We start from the raw sequence: 15,265 nt of genomic DNA, 5'->3' as shown, positions 1-15,265 counted from the left end.
AGAGCGTAGCCAAAGCACGTGGCCATGACTCAGCATAGCCCCGTGGAACGAATTCACAGCTGCGCTGAAAGCATGTAAAGATGGGCAGGTTTGGTCCAGCCAGGAGCTGCTGGTGGAGGGTGTTGGAGAGCCTGGGGCGGACCCCACGGCGATAGAGACGCCAATCCCCGCGAGCACTTCCAAATCCACCAGGTGCTGTTACAGCGTGGTTTGGGTCAGATTGGCTCAGCTTTATGGCACAGTCAGCATCCAGAAATCTTTGGATTTAGCAGCTGTCCCTGTGAACTGAAGAACTTCATAAAGAAAAATTAAAAGGCAAATGATCCATCTCAGTGGGCTTCCCGGCCTCCCGAAGAGCCCATATCCCGGTAGGTTATATGCAGCTTCACCGTGAGTCACTGGACTTGGGTCATCCCGGCAAAATGATCAGTGAGAATGTAATGAGAAATTTAACCGGCTTAGCTGGAAAGCCTGGCCCCAAGACAAGGTTATTAGTCTTCGAGCAGACGAGGAGCCTGAGGCTTCGCAGACAGATGGGAATGAAGGATTTGACACACTGTCCCTTCTTCTTCGCTGTGTCGTCCTTGGCTCGCCCAGCACCCTTGAGCCTGGCTGCTTCTTTTCTTTCGGGCCATAGACACCCCGGGCTCTGTGTGAACAGCTTGGCCGGAAGTGGTGGAGCCCAGCAATGATTTCTAGCTAATGAAATAATAGCTAACACGCATCACTCGCTTCCTCTGTGCCAGGCACTTTTCTAGATGCTTTCAGCCAGGAATGAACCTTCACAGATCACCACGTGAAGCGGACGCTGCTCTGAGTTCCGTTGTACCAATGAGGTAGCCGAGGGTAAGCGAGGGAGAAGGAACCTGTCGAAGGCTGTAGAGCTCGGTGACAGCAAGGGTGCCAGCCCCGGGTGCCCTGACAGCCAAGGTCATGACACGGAGACGAGTGGTGGGTTTGGGAGCCAGACAGTCTCCTCAAGCCTGGGCACTTCCACTACTGCTTCTGTGTCACTCTGGGCATGTCCCTTCGCCTCTTGCTGTCCCAGTGTCCCCATCAAAAGGGTCCCCGTCCCCATCCTCTTCATATCACAAGTGAGCTTTGTCAAGCACATGGTAGACAACTCAGTAAATTATAGTTGATGGAGTTGTTTTTCTTATTAGGACAGAGGTCAGTGTCGCAATTTCCTGGAACACCGGCCTTTAAAAAAAATCACATTCCAGTTTAGAAGGAAGCCTGTAGAGGCCATATCTTTGGTCTGAAACTGTTTATTAACATCTTATTTTTTTTATTATCCTGAAATTGGCAGTGAATTTTTCAAATTTTTTTTTTAAAGAGTGGGGGAATGGAGCCCTGGAGGAGTGGGCGGATGGCCTCCCGTCGTCACAACGAGCCACACCTCCAGTCTTCGCAAGAAGACACCGCAGGGCTGAAGTTGTAATCCCGGGTTCTGGGGGAGGACTGTTCCCGCGTATTCCTTCCACCTGAAGGAAAAAAGCATCAGAATGGTGCCTTTTTATCCCCAACAGCAATTAGATGTCCGGGAAAAACTTCACAGATATTATTTCCTAAAATCCAGCTAATGCTTTCTGTTTTCCCAGAATATTTCCATATACTGTGTCTTCTTCAGTGGTCATAGCCACTTGACAACCTGGACGTGCTAACACGCCACCCACCGTTCTAGAGACAGAGAAAGTGAAGCTGCGCCCGAGCTCCCAGGCTGAGTGGCATGTCAGTGACAGAGACTGTCCCCACCGTGTGCCATCTGCCACTAGACACTGGCTGCCCAGATTACTAGCTGGGTGGCTCAAGTTTAATTCCCCATGAGACTTCTCAGTCTCCCCATCAGCCGGGAGATATTTGTCACTTTCAAGGGAATCTATTGTAGATGCAGTCTCAGATGCAGAAGATCACATCTTACCCAAAAATGCAGTCGGTCCGTGTGTGGTCAGTGAAGCCAACAACATTAATAATCCCAAACATGGTCACAAATTCTGGATTTCATATCAGTTTCTCATAGAACTAGCAACCAGGCTTGTTTTGAAGAGGATGACTTTGTGGGTTCAGCGGCAGGGCTGAGTTCGCTTTAACTCTTACAAGCACATGTGTAAGCCCTGAGAACCTTTTGCAAATATTTTGAAGTTCACTGTGTGCACTTGTGTGGTTTTTTCCTCCCAGGACACCTGCCTTCTTGAGGCCTATACGGATATCAATGATAATTGGGCTTGTTCTCGTAATTTTATTTTTATTTTTTACATATCTACAACCGCGACAGTGAATTACTCAGACTATACCATTTGGGTTATTAAAACATTCTTAAATAATAACTTACCATTATTAAATATAATTATACATTTATATTATATAATATTTTTATAAAAATATAATAATAATGTTATGTTAAAATACAAGTATAGATAGGTATTTAAAGGGTTCCCAAAAGGATGCACCCTCTTTTTGTTTTAATTTTTATTTATTTTATGTTAATTTTATTTAGGTATTTAAGAGAGAGGCAGAGAGAGAGGGAGGAGGGGGAGGGGCAGAGGAGGAAGAGAGAAGGACAAGCAGACTCCGCGCTGAGCACAGACCCCGATGCAGGGCTCGATCTCAAAACCCTGAGATTATGACCTGAGCCGAAACTGAGAGTCTTGGACACTTAACCATCTGAGCCACCCAGGTGCCCCTGATTTTTAAATAGTACTAATTTTAGCACACCTTCCCGAGCCCTCAGATGCCCATAGACCGTTATCTGTAGAACCCCAGAAAGAGCTTATTGGGACACAAAACCGACACAGGAGCTGTTCTCTGTTCTCTCAGCCCCATTGTCCACAATCCCTAAGAGTAGCCCACGAAGTAGGAGATGGGACACATGTTTTTATTTCAATGAGAGAGTTTGAAAACCCAATGCCATTACTTTGGACGTCTCGGAACGTGACACAAAGTGGTCATGCTCGTTGCAAGGACCCGTGCACGTCTCCACGTTTACTTTGTAAGGTTTGAAGGAGGCCAGCGGTCCCAGTGCAAACTACATTCTTTGAACGCCCATGACGTGTGAGACACTTAACGAGGCACTTTATGTATTTTAGTCCAAAGCCTTGCAATAGCTCTATAAGGCATAGGTGGTTACCGTCCCTTAGAAGAACTGATGAGTAAGGCGTTTGCCCAAGGACATGCAGCTAAGTGGAAGAGCTGGTTTTGGAGGGAGATTTGTTGGATTTCAAAGTCTGGGCTCTTTTTTTTTTTTAAAGATTTTATTTATTTATTTGACAGAGAGAGAGAGAGAGAGAGCATAAGTATGCAGAGCAACAGGCAGACAGAGAAGCAGGCTCTCCGCTGAGCAGGGAGCCCGATGCGGGGGTCAGTCCCAGGACCCTGGGATCATGACCTAAGCTGAAGGCAGAGGCTTAACCGACTGAGCCACCCAGGCGCCTCAAAGTCTGGGCTCTTTGACCCTTCAGCTTTTAGAGCAGGATTCTCTAGATAATGTCCTGTAGAACACAGTGTTCCTCCAGATAATAATAGATGTGGCCTGTAAGAATGTCAAATAATGTTTAGAAACACGGGCATTAAAATTTAAACAAGCTCCGTGTGTGCTGAAGGTACTATTACGTTGTAAATCTCTGAGGGATCAAGTGAGCGCCATTTCCCAAACTTCTCTCGACACAGAACGCCTATTTTCATGAGGTGATTTTTGATTTCTCTCAAGAAGGTGTTTTGCAGGGTAACCATTCTGGTCTATGTAGGCCAAACCCAAGGCAAAGTACAGTGTTTTCCATTTTCTAAGAAGGATTCATTTCTGAAAAACTGTAGGGAGAATTTTCTTCAGTTGAAAGTGTAATTTCCATTAACTGGAATGGGGAAAAAATGGATTTCTGAGTCCCAGATAGAACCCATTTGTGTTAAAAAACAACAACAACAAACAACAACAACAACAACAACAACAACAAGTGAGTTGATTTAAAGAGAGACGTCTTCTGTTGAATGTTACTTATCAGAGCCTATTCAGAGCCTTTCCTTCTTGGCTGTGTTGGCTGACTGCACAGAGGTCTGTGCACACCAGCCCCGGGAGGCCTCTGTTCACGCTCATCTCAGCAAATATTCTCTTGCCTTAGGTCCTGAAACTCCCACCCTCATCCTTCCTCGATTCTCAGAACTCTGCTCCCTTGGCTTCCCGTGTCCTGAGACTTCTTTCTGCTTTGATTATGAAAATCCCCTTAATTCATGGGCTTCCATTTGTGTAGGAGGCTCCTCCTCTCCTCGCTCTGTCTGCCCCCCAGAGTGATCTTACGCCTGCTCTGGCTTCCTAAGTGTGCTGAGGACTCCTAGATCTTCACCCCCAGCCTCTTTCTTGAGCTCCAGGTGAACATTTCCACCTTAATACGCCACCGGAAACTCAAGTTCACAATGTCCAGAACTAAACTCGTGATCTTCCCTTGATGCTTCAACCTGGGATCTTGCTCCTTCTTTCCCCTTCTCTGTGGCAAACAGCCTCACTTTGCGTCTCGTGGTGCACGTTGGGACATTGGTATCCTCGTGTGATCCCTACCCCCTCGTCGTGGGACATTGGTGTCCTCGTGTGATCCCTACCCCCTCGTCGTCTAGTTCCTAAGAGGGGAAGGCTGATCGTTCTGCCTCCATGTGGCTCTCTTGGCGATTCCCTCCTGCCCTTGTCACCCAGACGCCTCTAGTCCAGGTCATCCTGTCACAGGGGGATGCCTTTCCCAAGGAATGCTGTTCCCTTCCCGGAGGCAACCTGCAGATTGCCCTCGAGATGCCTTTCCGAACCGTGGGTCTACAGTTCCCGAGTCTCTGATCCCTCCCCGTTACCCACAGATGGATCTGCCATTCTTCTGTCAGCTCTTACCTCACTAGGAGATAGCAGTTCCTCACGTGTATCCAGAGTGCCGAACTCAGGGTCTCACACGTGATCGATGCTCAAAAAATGTAGATTATACCATTATCACCGAGGGCCCCTTCAAGCCTTGCGAAGCTGACAGGGCATCTGTCACCGGCTCTGTGAACGTAGCTAATATAGTTCAGGTGCCACATGTGGCAAAAAGCCTTTATATCGGCGCAGAGCCAATATCTTTATTGACTGGATTTGTATCTACTAGTGAGTCAAAAATTCACAGAATAATTGATCAGAAAGAAAGGAGCAACTGGCTAGCGTTCTCTTGGCTTTATTGATGCTGGGAGGCCCGCTTGTCCCAGTTGCCGTACGTGGATTATTTGTGAATTCTGCCAGCACAGGGAGACTGTGACACGGGCGAGGCACCCCTCTCACCACCTCCCTGCTCATCTTTTGCTGCCCCACGTCCCCCGACTCTTTCCCGACAACCCTGACCTCTTTCTTGGCGTACGTGCGTTCCTGCAACAGATTTCTGGGCATCCTCTTTGCGCTGGGTTCCGCGCTGGGGTCTTGGGGCCAGAGCAGGGGCCGCAGGCTGAGGTCGTCGTGAGTCAGCAGGACCGCAAGAGCAGCGGGACGGCTGTCTGAGATTTGGGAGTTCGAGGAGATTTCCCTAGAGAAGTCGTATTAAATCAGGACCTGACAGCTCAGGTTGGGCCCATGAGGGGGAAGTTCTGGGGAAAGAGCCTTCCAGGCCAGGGGAGCAGTGGGTGCAGTTGCCCGAAGGAGAGAAGCGGTCCGACACATTCTGCTGGGGGAGCGGGGACAGAGGGCAGGAGAGCAGGCCACGTGGCAGGAGAGGTCGAGTCTGTGCGCCACGACAGAGTCTGCGTGTTCTTCTGCTTGTAGTGGGGAGCCACCAGAGAGAGAAATGGCTGAGTAATGTGGTCTGAATTCCACGGTTCAAGCGGCACCGAAGGAGGGAAGGGAGGTGAGGATGGAGGCAGGGAAGAGGGGGGAGGCAGGGTCCAGGGAGAGAGGACAGACTTGAAGCGGGTCAGGGGAAGGGGAGGCAGTCAGACAGAGAGGAGGGCGGGTTCCGGAGGGGCGCATTTGCTGCCCTGAGCACTTCTGGTCTCTCATCAAGTCGCGATCCGAGGGGGCCCGCACACCAGTAAGCGCGGCGCGTCTCTACAGAATCAGCCACTGGACAAGTGCTCTGTGCACTAGACCGGGTGAGATGCGCGGGGAAGGGGCGATGCCCCAAGGTTGAGAATGTCTGTCACTCCGGGTACGTAGAGATATTTCCAGTTAGGAGGCCTTCCCATACTAAAAATAAAATAAAATAAAATAAAATAAAATAAAATAAAATAAAATAAAATAAAAAATAAATCACACTGGCTCTTAAAAGATGGCTTTTGGCTGCCAGAAATAAGGGAAGACATTGGTCACTTTCTCATACTCTCTTGGAGGAGGCTGATGTGCTCATGCACACGCTGTCCCTCTTCTTGAGGTCTCGGGGATTCCACAAACTTCTTTTAAAAAGCAGTGGCGGACATGCTACTTAATGCTTGCATCGGAGCAGGTAGAGAAGTAGACACACTTCCAGGAGTACCTTCCGTTTCTCCGCGCGCAGAAGCCCTGCTCGGCTGTGAGCGCCGGCCCGGGGGCTGGATGGTGCTCAGAGACGGGGACAGCTCGCTAGAGGCCGCAGGCGGCGGTTAATCGCTTGGTAGCCATTGAGCTCCCGTGGGGTTTCAGCTGCTTCCTAACGCCCTATAAACTAAGAATTTCCTTCTCTTCTTTCCTTCTCCCTACCCCGCGGGTTACAGGTTCTCTGAGCGCTCGCTGCGACAGCTCTGGCCGGTGCAGCTGCAAACCCGGTGTGACAGGAGACAGGTGTGACCGCTGTCTGCCCGGCTTCCACACGCTCACTGACGCCGGCTGCACCCGAGACCAAAGGCCACTGTAAGCACCTCCGCCGCCGCAGCTTCTGCCGTGAGGGGTGACAATGACATTATCATCCGTGGCCACTTACATCACTGAGCACCAGCTGTGTGCCAAGTGCTGCTGGAGGACTTGACACGGGCTGTGCCATTTAGTCCTTACAATAAGCCTCAGCGGTTGGGATTAACGTCACACTCATGGGGGAGGTCAGAACTGTACACCCCGAGGGGTTACGTTTACCCGATACTACTGGGGAGCGGGGACCTCATATTCAGGCCCCGCGTGTGGGCTCTGAAACCCATGTCTTCGCCCCAGTGATTGTCCCCTTTAGACGAACAAGGGGGAGGTGAAGCACCCTCCAGGTTCTCGCCTGGGACCCACTTCGACCCAAATGATTTTGGACTAGAAAAACTTTTCTGCACAGTTTTATTCCCCTTTAGTTTGAAGCATTCTCCTCCCCTCATGTTCTTTCCCAGAAGAGGGGCGCATGGGGGGCCCAGTCAGTTAAGCATCTGGCTCTTGATTTCGGCTCAGGTCATGATCTCAGGGTCCTGAGATCGAGCCCCGTGCTGGGCTGGAGCTGAGTGTGAGTCTGCCTGCGGGTCTCTTTCCTTCTCCCTCTGCCCTCCCCCGACTCAGGCACGTGCTCGCTCTCGCTCTCTCTCTCTCTCAAAAAAAAAAAAAAAAAAAAAAAAAAATCGTTCCTGGAAGAAGACGGGACATACATTATAAATCACATAAGCAATCGCAGTGGTGCAGAACTGGCAGGGACTGGGTTGGCTTAGGAGAAAGGGAGCTCGGCAGGAAAGCTGTTAGCTCAGAGGATCCCTCAGAGGATCACTTCCCGTTGCCCCCTTTGCCAGCCCCTTGCCCACCGTGTTGGCGCCGGCCTGGCGGCCACTGTCCCAAGTTCTCTCTCCCTTGGGCCTCTGCACAGATTGTTCTCTTCCAGGCTTCCCTGCCCCCTTTCAGACTGTCCTCAGAGACCCTTCCTTCGGCCGCGTCTGCCTTTGAAAATGCCTCTAAAAATTGAGGCAGACCATGTCACCTCTCTGCTCCCTGTCCTCTCAGAGTGAGGTGGAGACTTCTTTTGCAGACCATCAGGGCCTGCAAGGTCCTCTGCCCTCTGTTCCCTCAGCAGTGGGCTTCTGCTGCGTTTCCCTTTCCCCCTCAGCCCCCCTGCACTTGGCCCCGCCAGCCTCCCTTCCCTTCCTCAAAGGAGCCCAGCCAAGGGACCTCCGCCTGGCCTAGAGCACTCGTGCTTCCTACGGGGCCACGGAGAGCCTCACAGACTCCATCCCCACCTCAGCCACTCCTCACAGGGGCTCTCCCCGGCCAGTCCCCGTCCCTCTGAGTTCTGAGTGATGTTACTTCACATCTCTTGTTTTCTATGTGTATTTGTTTGTCGGTCTCTCCCACCAGAATGGAAGCCCCTTGTTGGCTTGGTCTCGTTCGTACTCTGCATCCCCAGTGCCCCGAGTCGGGAGAGGCACCAGGCAGGCCCCCTGCTCAGTCCCAGCTGGCCTCAGGCTTTGCTGCCCTCATTGTTCATGTTTCTGCCCTGCCTGGAGCCTTGTAGACATCAGGATCTTGTTTCTTAATGTCCTTGGTGCTTAGCAACCAGTAGATGGTGCCTAACATTTGTCAAAGGGTCCAGATAAGTCATGTGGAGGGACTAGGACAGGAGGAGAGCCTCCCAAGTGAAAGAAGACGGCCGGGGAGAGGGATCTTCAGGGGCCTGACAGGATGGGGCTCTGACTGGATGTGAAATATGAGGGGGAGAAGGGAGCCCATCCGGGTTTGGGTAGGATTTGGATGGGGTCAAAGGGCAGTCAGAGGAAGAGCAAACAGGAGGGAGAGCACAGGTTTGGTTTTGGACCCATGAGATAGATGCGAATGACTATGTGCTCATGTGAGTGATACTAGTCACAAGCCAGAACACTAAGAGATTGTGCCCAAACTAGATAATGGAAATACTGGTGGATTCCTTCATTGAGAAAGTCCTGCAAAAAAAAAAAAAAAAAAAAAAAATCAGCTAAACTCAGCCGTTCCACTCCTAGGAATATACTCAAGAAATATGAAAACATACATATCTGCATAGAAACGTGTACACAAATGCTCCTAGCAGCGTTACTCATAATACCTAAAAAGTGGAAACAACCCAGATGTCTGTCAGCTGTTGAATGGATGAGCAAAATGTCGTCTATCCATGTGATAGAATTTTATTCAGCCCTAAGGAGGTGAATTATTGATCCTTGGATGAGATATAACATTGGATGAACCTTGAAAACATACTAAGTGAAAGAAGCCAAATCCGAAAGGCCACAGATTGTATGACTCCATTTACAGAAAATGTTCGGAACAGGCAGCTCTATATAGACACAGCAAGTAGATTAGTGGTTGTCGAGGACGGAGGTTGGGGGAAGGGAGGGTGATTTCTGCGGGCACAGGGTTTCTTTTTGGAGTGATGAAAATGTTCTACAATTGATTGGGATGGTTGAGAATATTTTAAACTCTACTAAATTCTGCTAAATTCTGCTACTCTGAGAATCTGCTAAAACCCAGCAAATTGTACATTTTATATGGAGAAATTGTTTGGTATGTGAATTGTGTCCTTTTAAAATTTTTTAATTTTTTTTTTAAAGATTTGATTGATCTCTTTGAGGGAACGAGCAAGCACGAGCTGTGGGGAGGGGCAAAGGGAGAAGCAGCGTCCCTGCTGAGAGGGGAGCCCGAGGCAGGACTCAGTCCCAGGACCCCGGGATTGTGACCTGAGCTGAAAGCAGATGCTTCATCAACTGAGCCATCCAGGCGTCGCTGAATTGTGTCTCGATAGGAGTGTTGCCAAAAGAAAGAACTAAATGAAAATAGCAAGTAGATGGAATCCATCACAAGGAAAGCCGTCATCACTGAATTAAACAACAGAGAAGCAATGATAAATTAAAAAACAAAAAACAAAAAACAAAAAAAACCGGTCAGTGAACCAGACAGTCAACCAAACTAAACCAAACCAAACTGAACATTTAGTGATGGATTTGGTTTATGTCCTGGCACAAGACCCTCTTCTCCTTAGGGAAGGGTAGCAAATGGTTCGTGGACCGGCTGTCACCCTCAGAGGAGCACGAGCCTAGACAAATGAGTCCTTAAAGGGCCGGTGAGAGATGAGCGCGGACAAGGCGAGCTGAGAGGGGCCTCATGGAAGACAGAAGGCTTTGCTCAAGCCGGTGACGTTGGCGCAGGAGCTCTCGATCTTTATGTGGATAGCTGAAAAGCATTTGGAGACACATCCCTAATTTTCTTTTTCTTTTTTCGCAGAGACTCCAAGTGTGACTGTGACCCAGCTGGCATCTCGGGGCCCTGCGACGAGGGCCGCTGTGTCTGCAAGCCAGCTGTCACTGGAGAGCGCTGTGACAGGTCTGTGTGAACTGTGGCCCTGCAGACACAGCGGCCAGCATAAGTCACTCTCGGAGTGCAGTTATGGAAAAGGGACCCTTAACAAATGTAGACCACCTCTGTCCTGTCCTCTGTCCTCAAAAACTTAGCTTTTTAAAAAAGACAGCTGAGCCCCCAAGTCTCCCTGGACCCCATGCTTTTGCTGTGGGCCCCCTCCCTTTGTTTACAAGGGCGGCAGAGGTGCAGGGCCCCAGGGAGTCCCCTGGCCAGCGGACTCCGAATCCCAGGTGCTCCCATACGGGGTGGCATGCGATAATGAGGTCACATGACTCAGCTTGGCCCCAGAAAAGGCCTGGTCTAATTAAGCATGTTGGGAAAATGCTCGTAAGAGGGAGTATGGCCATAAATAACCATCCTGTGCGGCAGAGGAGCCGCCCAGGGATGGGACGGTGGTTGCATGCACCCACGTGTGCCGGGAGAACATGCAGGAGCCCTTTGGGCCCCGAGCCATGTGGGGGCAGGTGGCGCGGTGAACCGCCCTCTGGCCTCCAGCGCTGCTTGCGGACGTTCCTTAAGGACCCATCGCTCAGACTTCAAACTCTTCCCGCCTCTGCGATTGCTGGCCCCAGAGGTAAAGGGGTTCTCCTCGTTTCCTTAAAAGTCAGAAAGCAGTCCGTTGGCATCCTGACAACCACGTACACCTGGGCAGAGAAAACACCAGATGCATTCCCGGCGTGTGTTTCTGGGGGTTCTCGGCTGCCGAGGTGGAGGAGGGAAACACAGCTTACGTGTTAAAAGAGGAATCGCTTTCTGAAAAGGTTTTTAATTTCACGATGTCACACAGAAACAGAAAACCACGTAAAACTAATGTCAGCACCGCCCCTTCTAAGAAATAGACCTTCACTAAAAATGAGCCATCCCAATGACAACAGCCTCCCTCCTTTCCAAGAAATGACCATCATTCTGGCGTCTGTGTAATCACACCCTTATTTTTCTTCATAATTTAGTGCCTGGTTACATCCCTCAACACTGTCCTTGAGTTTTGCCTGATTTCCCTCAGTTCCTCCCCTCCCTTCTTTTTTCATTCCCTACCCCCCCCTTTCTGTGCCCCTCCTCCCTCCCCTCCTCCCTCTTCCTTCTTTCTTTGCTTTTAATCCCTTTTAATCTGCAGGTTTCTTCCAAAGAAACCATTATGGTTTTTTTTTAAGCCCTTGCTCTATAGAGGAAAAAAAAAAAACCACAACAATGTTTATTTATATATAGCTTTTCTCTGAAGCGTTTACTCTTTACAGGTAACCTGCTTTTCTGTGATTTTTGCCCGATCAGCAGACTCCCGTCATGGGGGACAGTGGATTAGACCACATGACTTAGAGGCAGATGTACCTAGTTTGAACATCTTGTCTCAGTCACTTATCAGCTCTGTGACCTCAAACAAATTTCTTAACCTCTCTCTGGCCTGGGTGTCTTCATCTAAGAAAATGGGAAATTGGTAGCGTGGGTGGCTCAGGTGGTTAAGCATCCAACTCTCGGTTTTGGCTCAGGTCATGATCTCGGGGTCCTGAAATCGAGCCCCTCATCAGGCTCTGTGCTGGATTCTCTCTCTCCCTCTCCCCCTCCCCCTGCTCACTCTCTCTTTCTCTCTCTCTCTCATTCTCTAAAATAAATTAATTTTAAAAAGAAAAAGAAAGAAATTTGGAAATAACAATTCCTATCTCCTGGGGTTGTATCAAAGATTAAATTGGAAAACACACATAAAGTGCCCGGCACAGCATCTGCGCTAAGTAAATGATCAGTGAAACTATTATTATTTCATGAAGAAGGATGTAGTTCACTTGAATGGAGAGAAACACGTCCTCCCGGGCTTCTCTTCCTTCTCTGTGACCCCAGCATCTGAGACCTGCCTGGTAGCTGTGGTCCTCAGAGAAGCCACTGACGGGTGGGCACCAGCCTACATTTTGCTTTTGTAAAATATTAAAAAATTATTAAAATTATTAATTATTAATTTAATTATTAATTAAAATTTTGCTTTTTAAATTTTTTTTTTGTATCCATCTTTGTCATGTGGCCCCCGTCCCTTTCCCCTCAGAGCAGAGCAGGGCTCTAGGGGGCGGGGAGGGTGGGCAGCAGCTGGTGGTGGTGTGCGGGTCAGTACAGTTGAGCAGGGGCTGGGGCTAGAACATTTGCCTTCCCTCTCCTGGCTCCGCCCCCCACGTGCTTGCCCCCATTAAACACTTGCTCGAAGACAGGGCCACCTCTGCCTCCCCCTGCCCCAACTCTTCTTGTCCCGCTCATGTGACTTTCAGTTCCTCACCAAGGATGGGGAACTCACTAAGGGCCCAGGCCACCGAGTCCGTCGTGACTGTGCTCTAGCACAGGGACAGAAAGTGAACGTCCGTGCTCTCTCAGTGGGGCTGTGACTGTCCAGCATGTCTCCGAGCGGGGCTGGCATGTGTAAGCTAGTATTTCCCAGTTCTGGGAATGATAGGGCCAGGTGGGAGAGAAAGTAGGAAAGATCAGTCATCATGTTCTCTCTACAAAACGAGAAGTGACCTCTAACATCGTCCTGATCTCGAAAATGCCGCTGCAGGTGTCTACCGGGTTACTATCACCTGGATGGGGGAAACCCTGAGGGCTGTACCCAGTGTTTTTGCTACGGGCATTCCGCCAACTGCCGCAGCGCGGGAGACTACAGTGTCCATAAAATCACCTCTACTTTCTATCAAGGTAAAGTGTTCTGTTTCTAGAAGTTTGTTTTTAACATTGTATCGTGCTTTATGCTTACAGACAGCTTCCTCCTTATCACAGCTTGGCTTGGTGTGGTCTTTAGCAACTCTCTGCTAGCTTTTAATGGGCATTATTTCGTCTGGGCAAGAAGGGAAGCCTAATGTCTTGAACAAGTCAGCGGCACAGCTGACTCCTACCGGTATATGAGTAACTTAAAAGAATAACTAAAAAGAGACCAGATTTTCATCTCCTTGCACTTCCCATCTCCATGTATTTTAAAACCACAAAAGACTCTCATTTGGTTGGGTGGGGGTTATGTGAGTCTTCCTGAAATTCACATTCATTAATAATCCTGCTTTCAGGGGCGCCCGGCTGATTCAGTCCGTTGAGCGTCCGGCTCTTGGTTTCAGCTCAGGTCGTGATCTCACGGGTCGTGGGATTGACCCCACGTCTCTGCTTGAAAGACTCTCACTCTGCTCCTCCTCCCACTCACATGTGCCCTCTCTCTCTCTCTCTCTTCCTAAAATAAATAAATGAATCTTTTTTAAAAATACTCTTTCCACATTCATTAAGTGAGTTAATGTATGTGAGATTAGTTACCAAGCTACAAAATCCTAGATTTTTAAAATCTAGGAGAGCGACATGATTTCAACTTCTAGTTTCTCTTGGAACTGGACCCTCTCCACTCACAAAGGCCAGATCCTGTTTCTGTAAATAAAATAAAACTATGAGCTACAGGCAGATGAAAACATGCTCTCTTATTATGAGGATCAGACTCCTATGGGGTGGAGCCTCTATGGGGTGGGAGCAGCTGAAGTCGAGCCTCTATGGGGTGGGAGACCCCACCCCATTGAAGTCGAGACCCAAGTAGAGAAGGGGCATAGGACATTTTGAGGGCTGCACATCAATGTGGAACTAGTAAGAAAACCCCACTATCTGTTCACGTCTAGGAATTTTTGGCAATTAAGTCTTGCCTTATTTAGCTCAATAGACGATGAGCTTTGTCTGCATGCAGAGTGGTTTTCTTTGTGTTCCAGATGTTGATGGCTGGAAAGCTGTCCAAAGAAACGGGTCTCCTGCAAAGCTCCAGTGGTCCCAGCGTCACCGGGACGTGTTCAGCTCAGCACGACGATCAGACCCTGTCTATTTTGTTGCCCCTGGTATGTATGGTGTTTTTCTTATAGAAGCCAAGAAGTCAGGAGAGAAAAACGAAGTTAGCAAATGTGAAAACACCTTACCCGGCGTTCAGAAAAGCAGTGTCTCTGGAAGACAGAGCTTCAGCCCTATTGACCGATTCATGATACAATAGAACAGGACTGTGTATCCTCACAGACGGACCCTGTTTGAGGTTCCTACTTTCATCAAATGGGAAGTTTCTAGGTTTCCCATCAAGACAAGAAATAAAGGCAGAGGTCACATCTGTGGATCTACTGAGAAGCAGATGGAGAAGCGAAAAGAAGGCATTCTCTGTTTTAACAACACTTGTATGTCAAAAACAAATGTATTAGTAGTTCATTTCATTAGCTCCTATGTGATGTCCAGGTAAGTTGACCTCTTAACCTTTCCAAATTTCAGTTCTCTCTGCTGCTAACTGGGGTGATAATACCTCCAAGGATTGTTAACATCAAATGTAATGGTGTCTGTGAACTAGAAAGCACTATGTAACAAATGATACTATTCCCAGCATACCTGGGACCTTTACACACTGGTCTGTTGTCGGGGCCATGCTGTGAATCATCTAGTAGAGGGAATTGTCTTTCAATGTGGCCCTTCTAGCATGTCAGTCGCTAACTCTCCTTTGTAGCCAACAACAATATGGCCACCTCCATAAACCAGTTCTTCTGGAACAGTGGTTGTGGGCCAGGCTGATGACACGGGACTCCAGCAGAAATCACCAACATTAATGCAAACTTGCTAGCTCGTTTTCTTCTCCAGTTTCACACTGATCTCAAACTTTTCAAATTCTCTTTCACAGCCAAATTTCTCGGGAATCAACAGGTGAGCTATGGGCAAACCCTGTCTTTTGACTACCGTGTGGACAGGGGAGGCAGACACCCATCCGCCCATGATGTGATCCTGGAAGGTGCTGGTCTACGGGTCACAGCTCCCTTGATGCCACCGGGCAAGACGCTGCCTTGTGGAATCACCAAGACTTACACGTTCAGGTAATAAGAGTGACTACAAGTGGGTCAGGTGACTCAAGTCCACTTCCTTTGTTCAAGTGGACTCAAGTCCACTTCCTTTGTTTCCTGCGTTCAATCATTTGTTCTTTTAATAAGCTTTTCTGAGCACCTTTCATGTACCAGATGCAGTATCATGTATAGAAACAGGGCAGGCTAGTGGGAGAAAAAA

General features: G+C 48.9%; 1 protein-coding gene across 1 annotated transcript in view; it reads left to right on the top strand.

The window, feature by feature from the left end:
• Positions 1 to 15,265, top strand: part of LAMC2 (laminin subunit gamma 2) — a 56,884-nt gene that overhangs the window by 20,142 nt on the left and 21,477 nt on the right. The window contains exons 3-7 of the mRNA XM_080825021.1: positions 6,682 to 6,817; positions 10,112 to 10,210; positions 12,777 to 12,913; positions 13,951 to 14,073; positions 14,889 to 15,078. Coding sequence (XP_080681147.1) covers positions 6,682 to 6,817; positions 10,112 to 10,210; positions 12,777 to 12,913; positions 13,951 to 14,073; positions 14,889 to 15,078 — 685 coding nt within the window. The remainder of the gene's footprint in view (positions 1 to 6,681; positions 6,818 to 10,111; positions 10,211 to 12,776; positions 12,914 to 13,950; positions 14,074 to 14,888; positions 15,079 to 15,265) is intronic.

The sequence above is a fragment of the Martes martes genome, assembly GCF_963455335.1.
Source record: "Martes martes genome assembly, chromosome: 15".
NCBI classification, from domain to species: domain Eukaryota; kingdom Metazoa; phylum Chordata; class Mammalia; order Carnivora; family Mustelidae; genus Martes; species Martes martes.
This window is presented reverse-complemented; position numbering and strand designations above follow the sequence as displayed.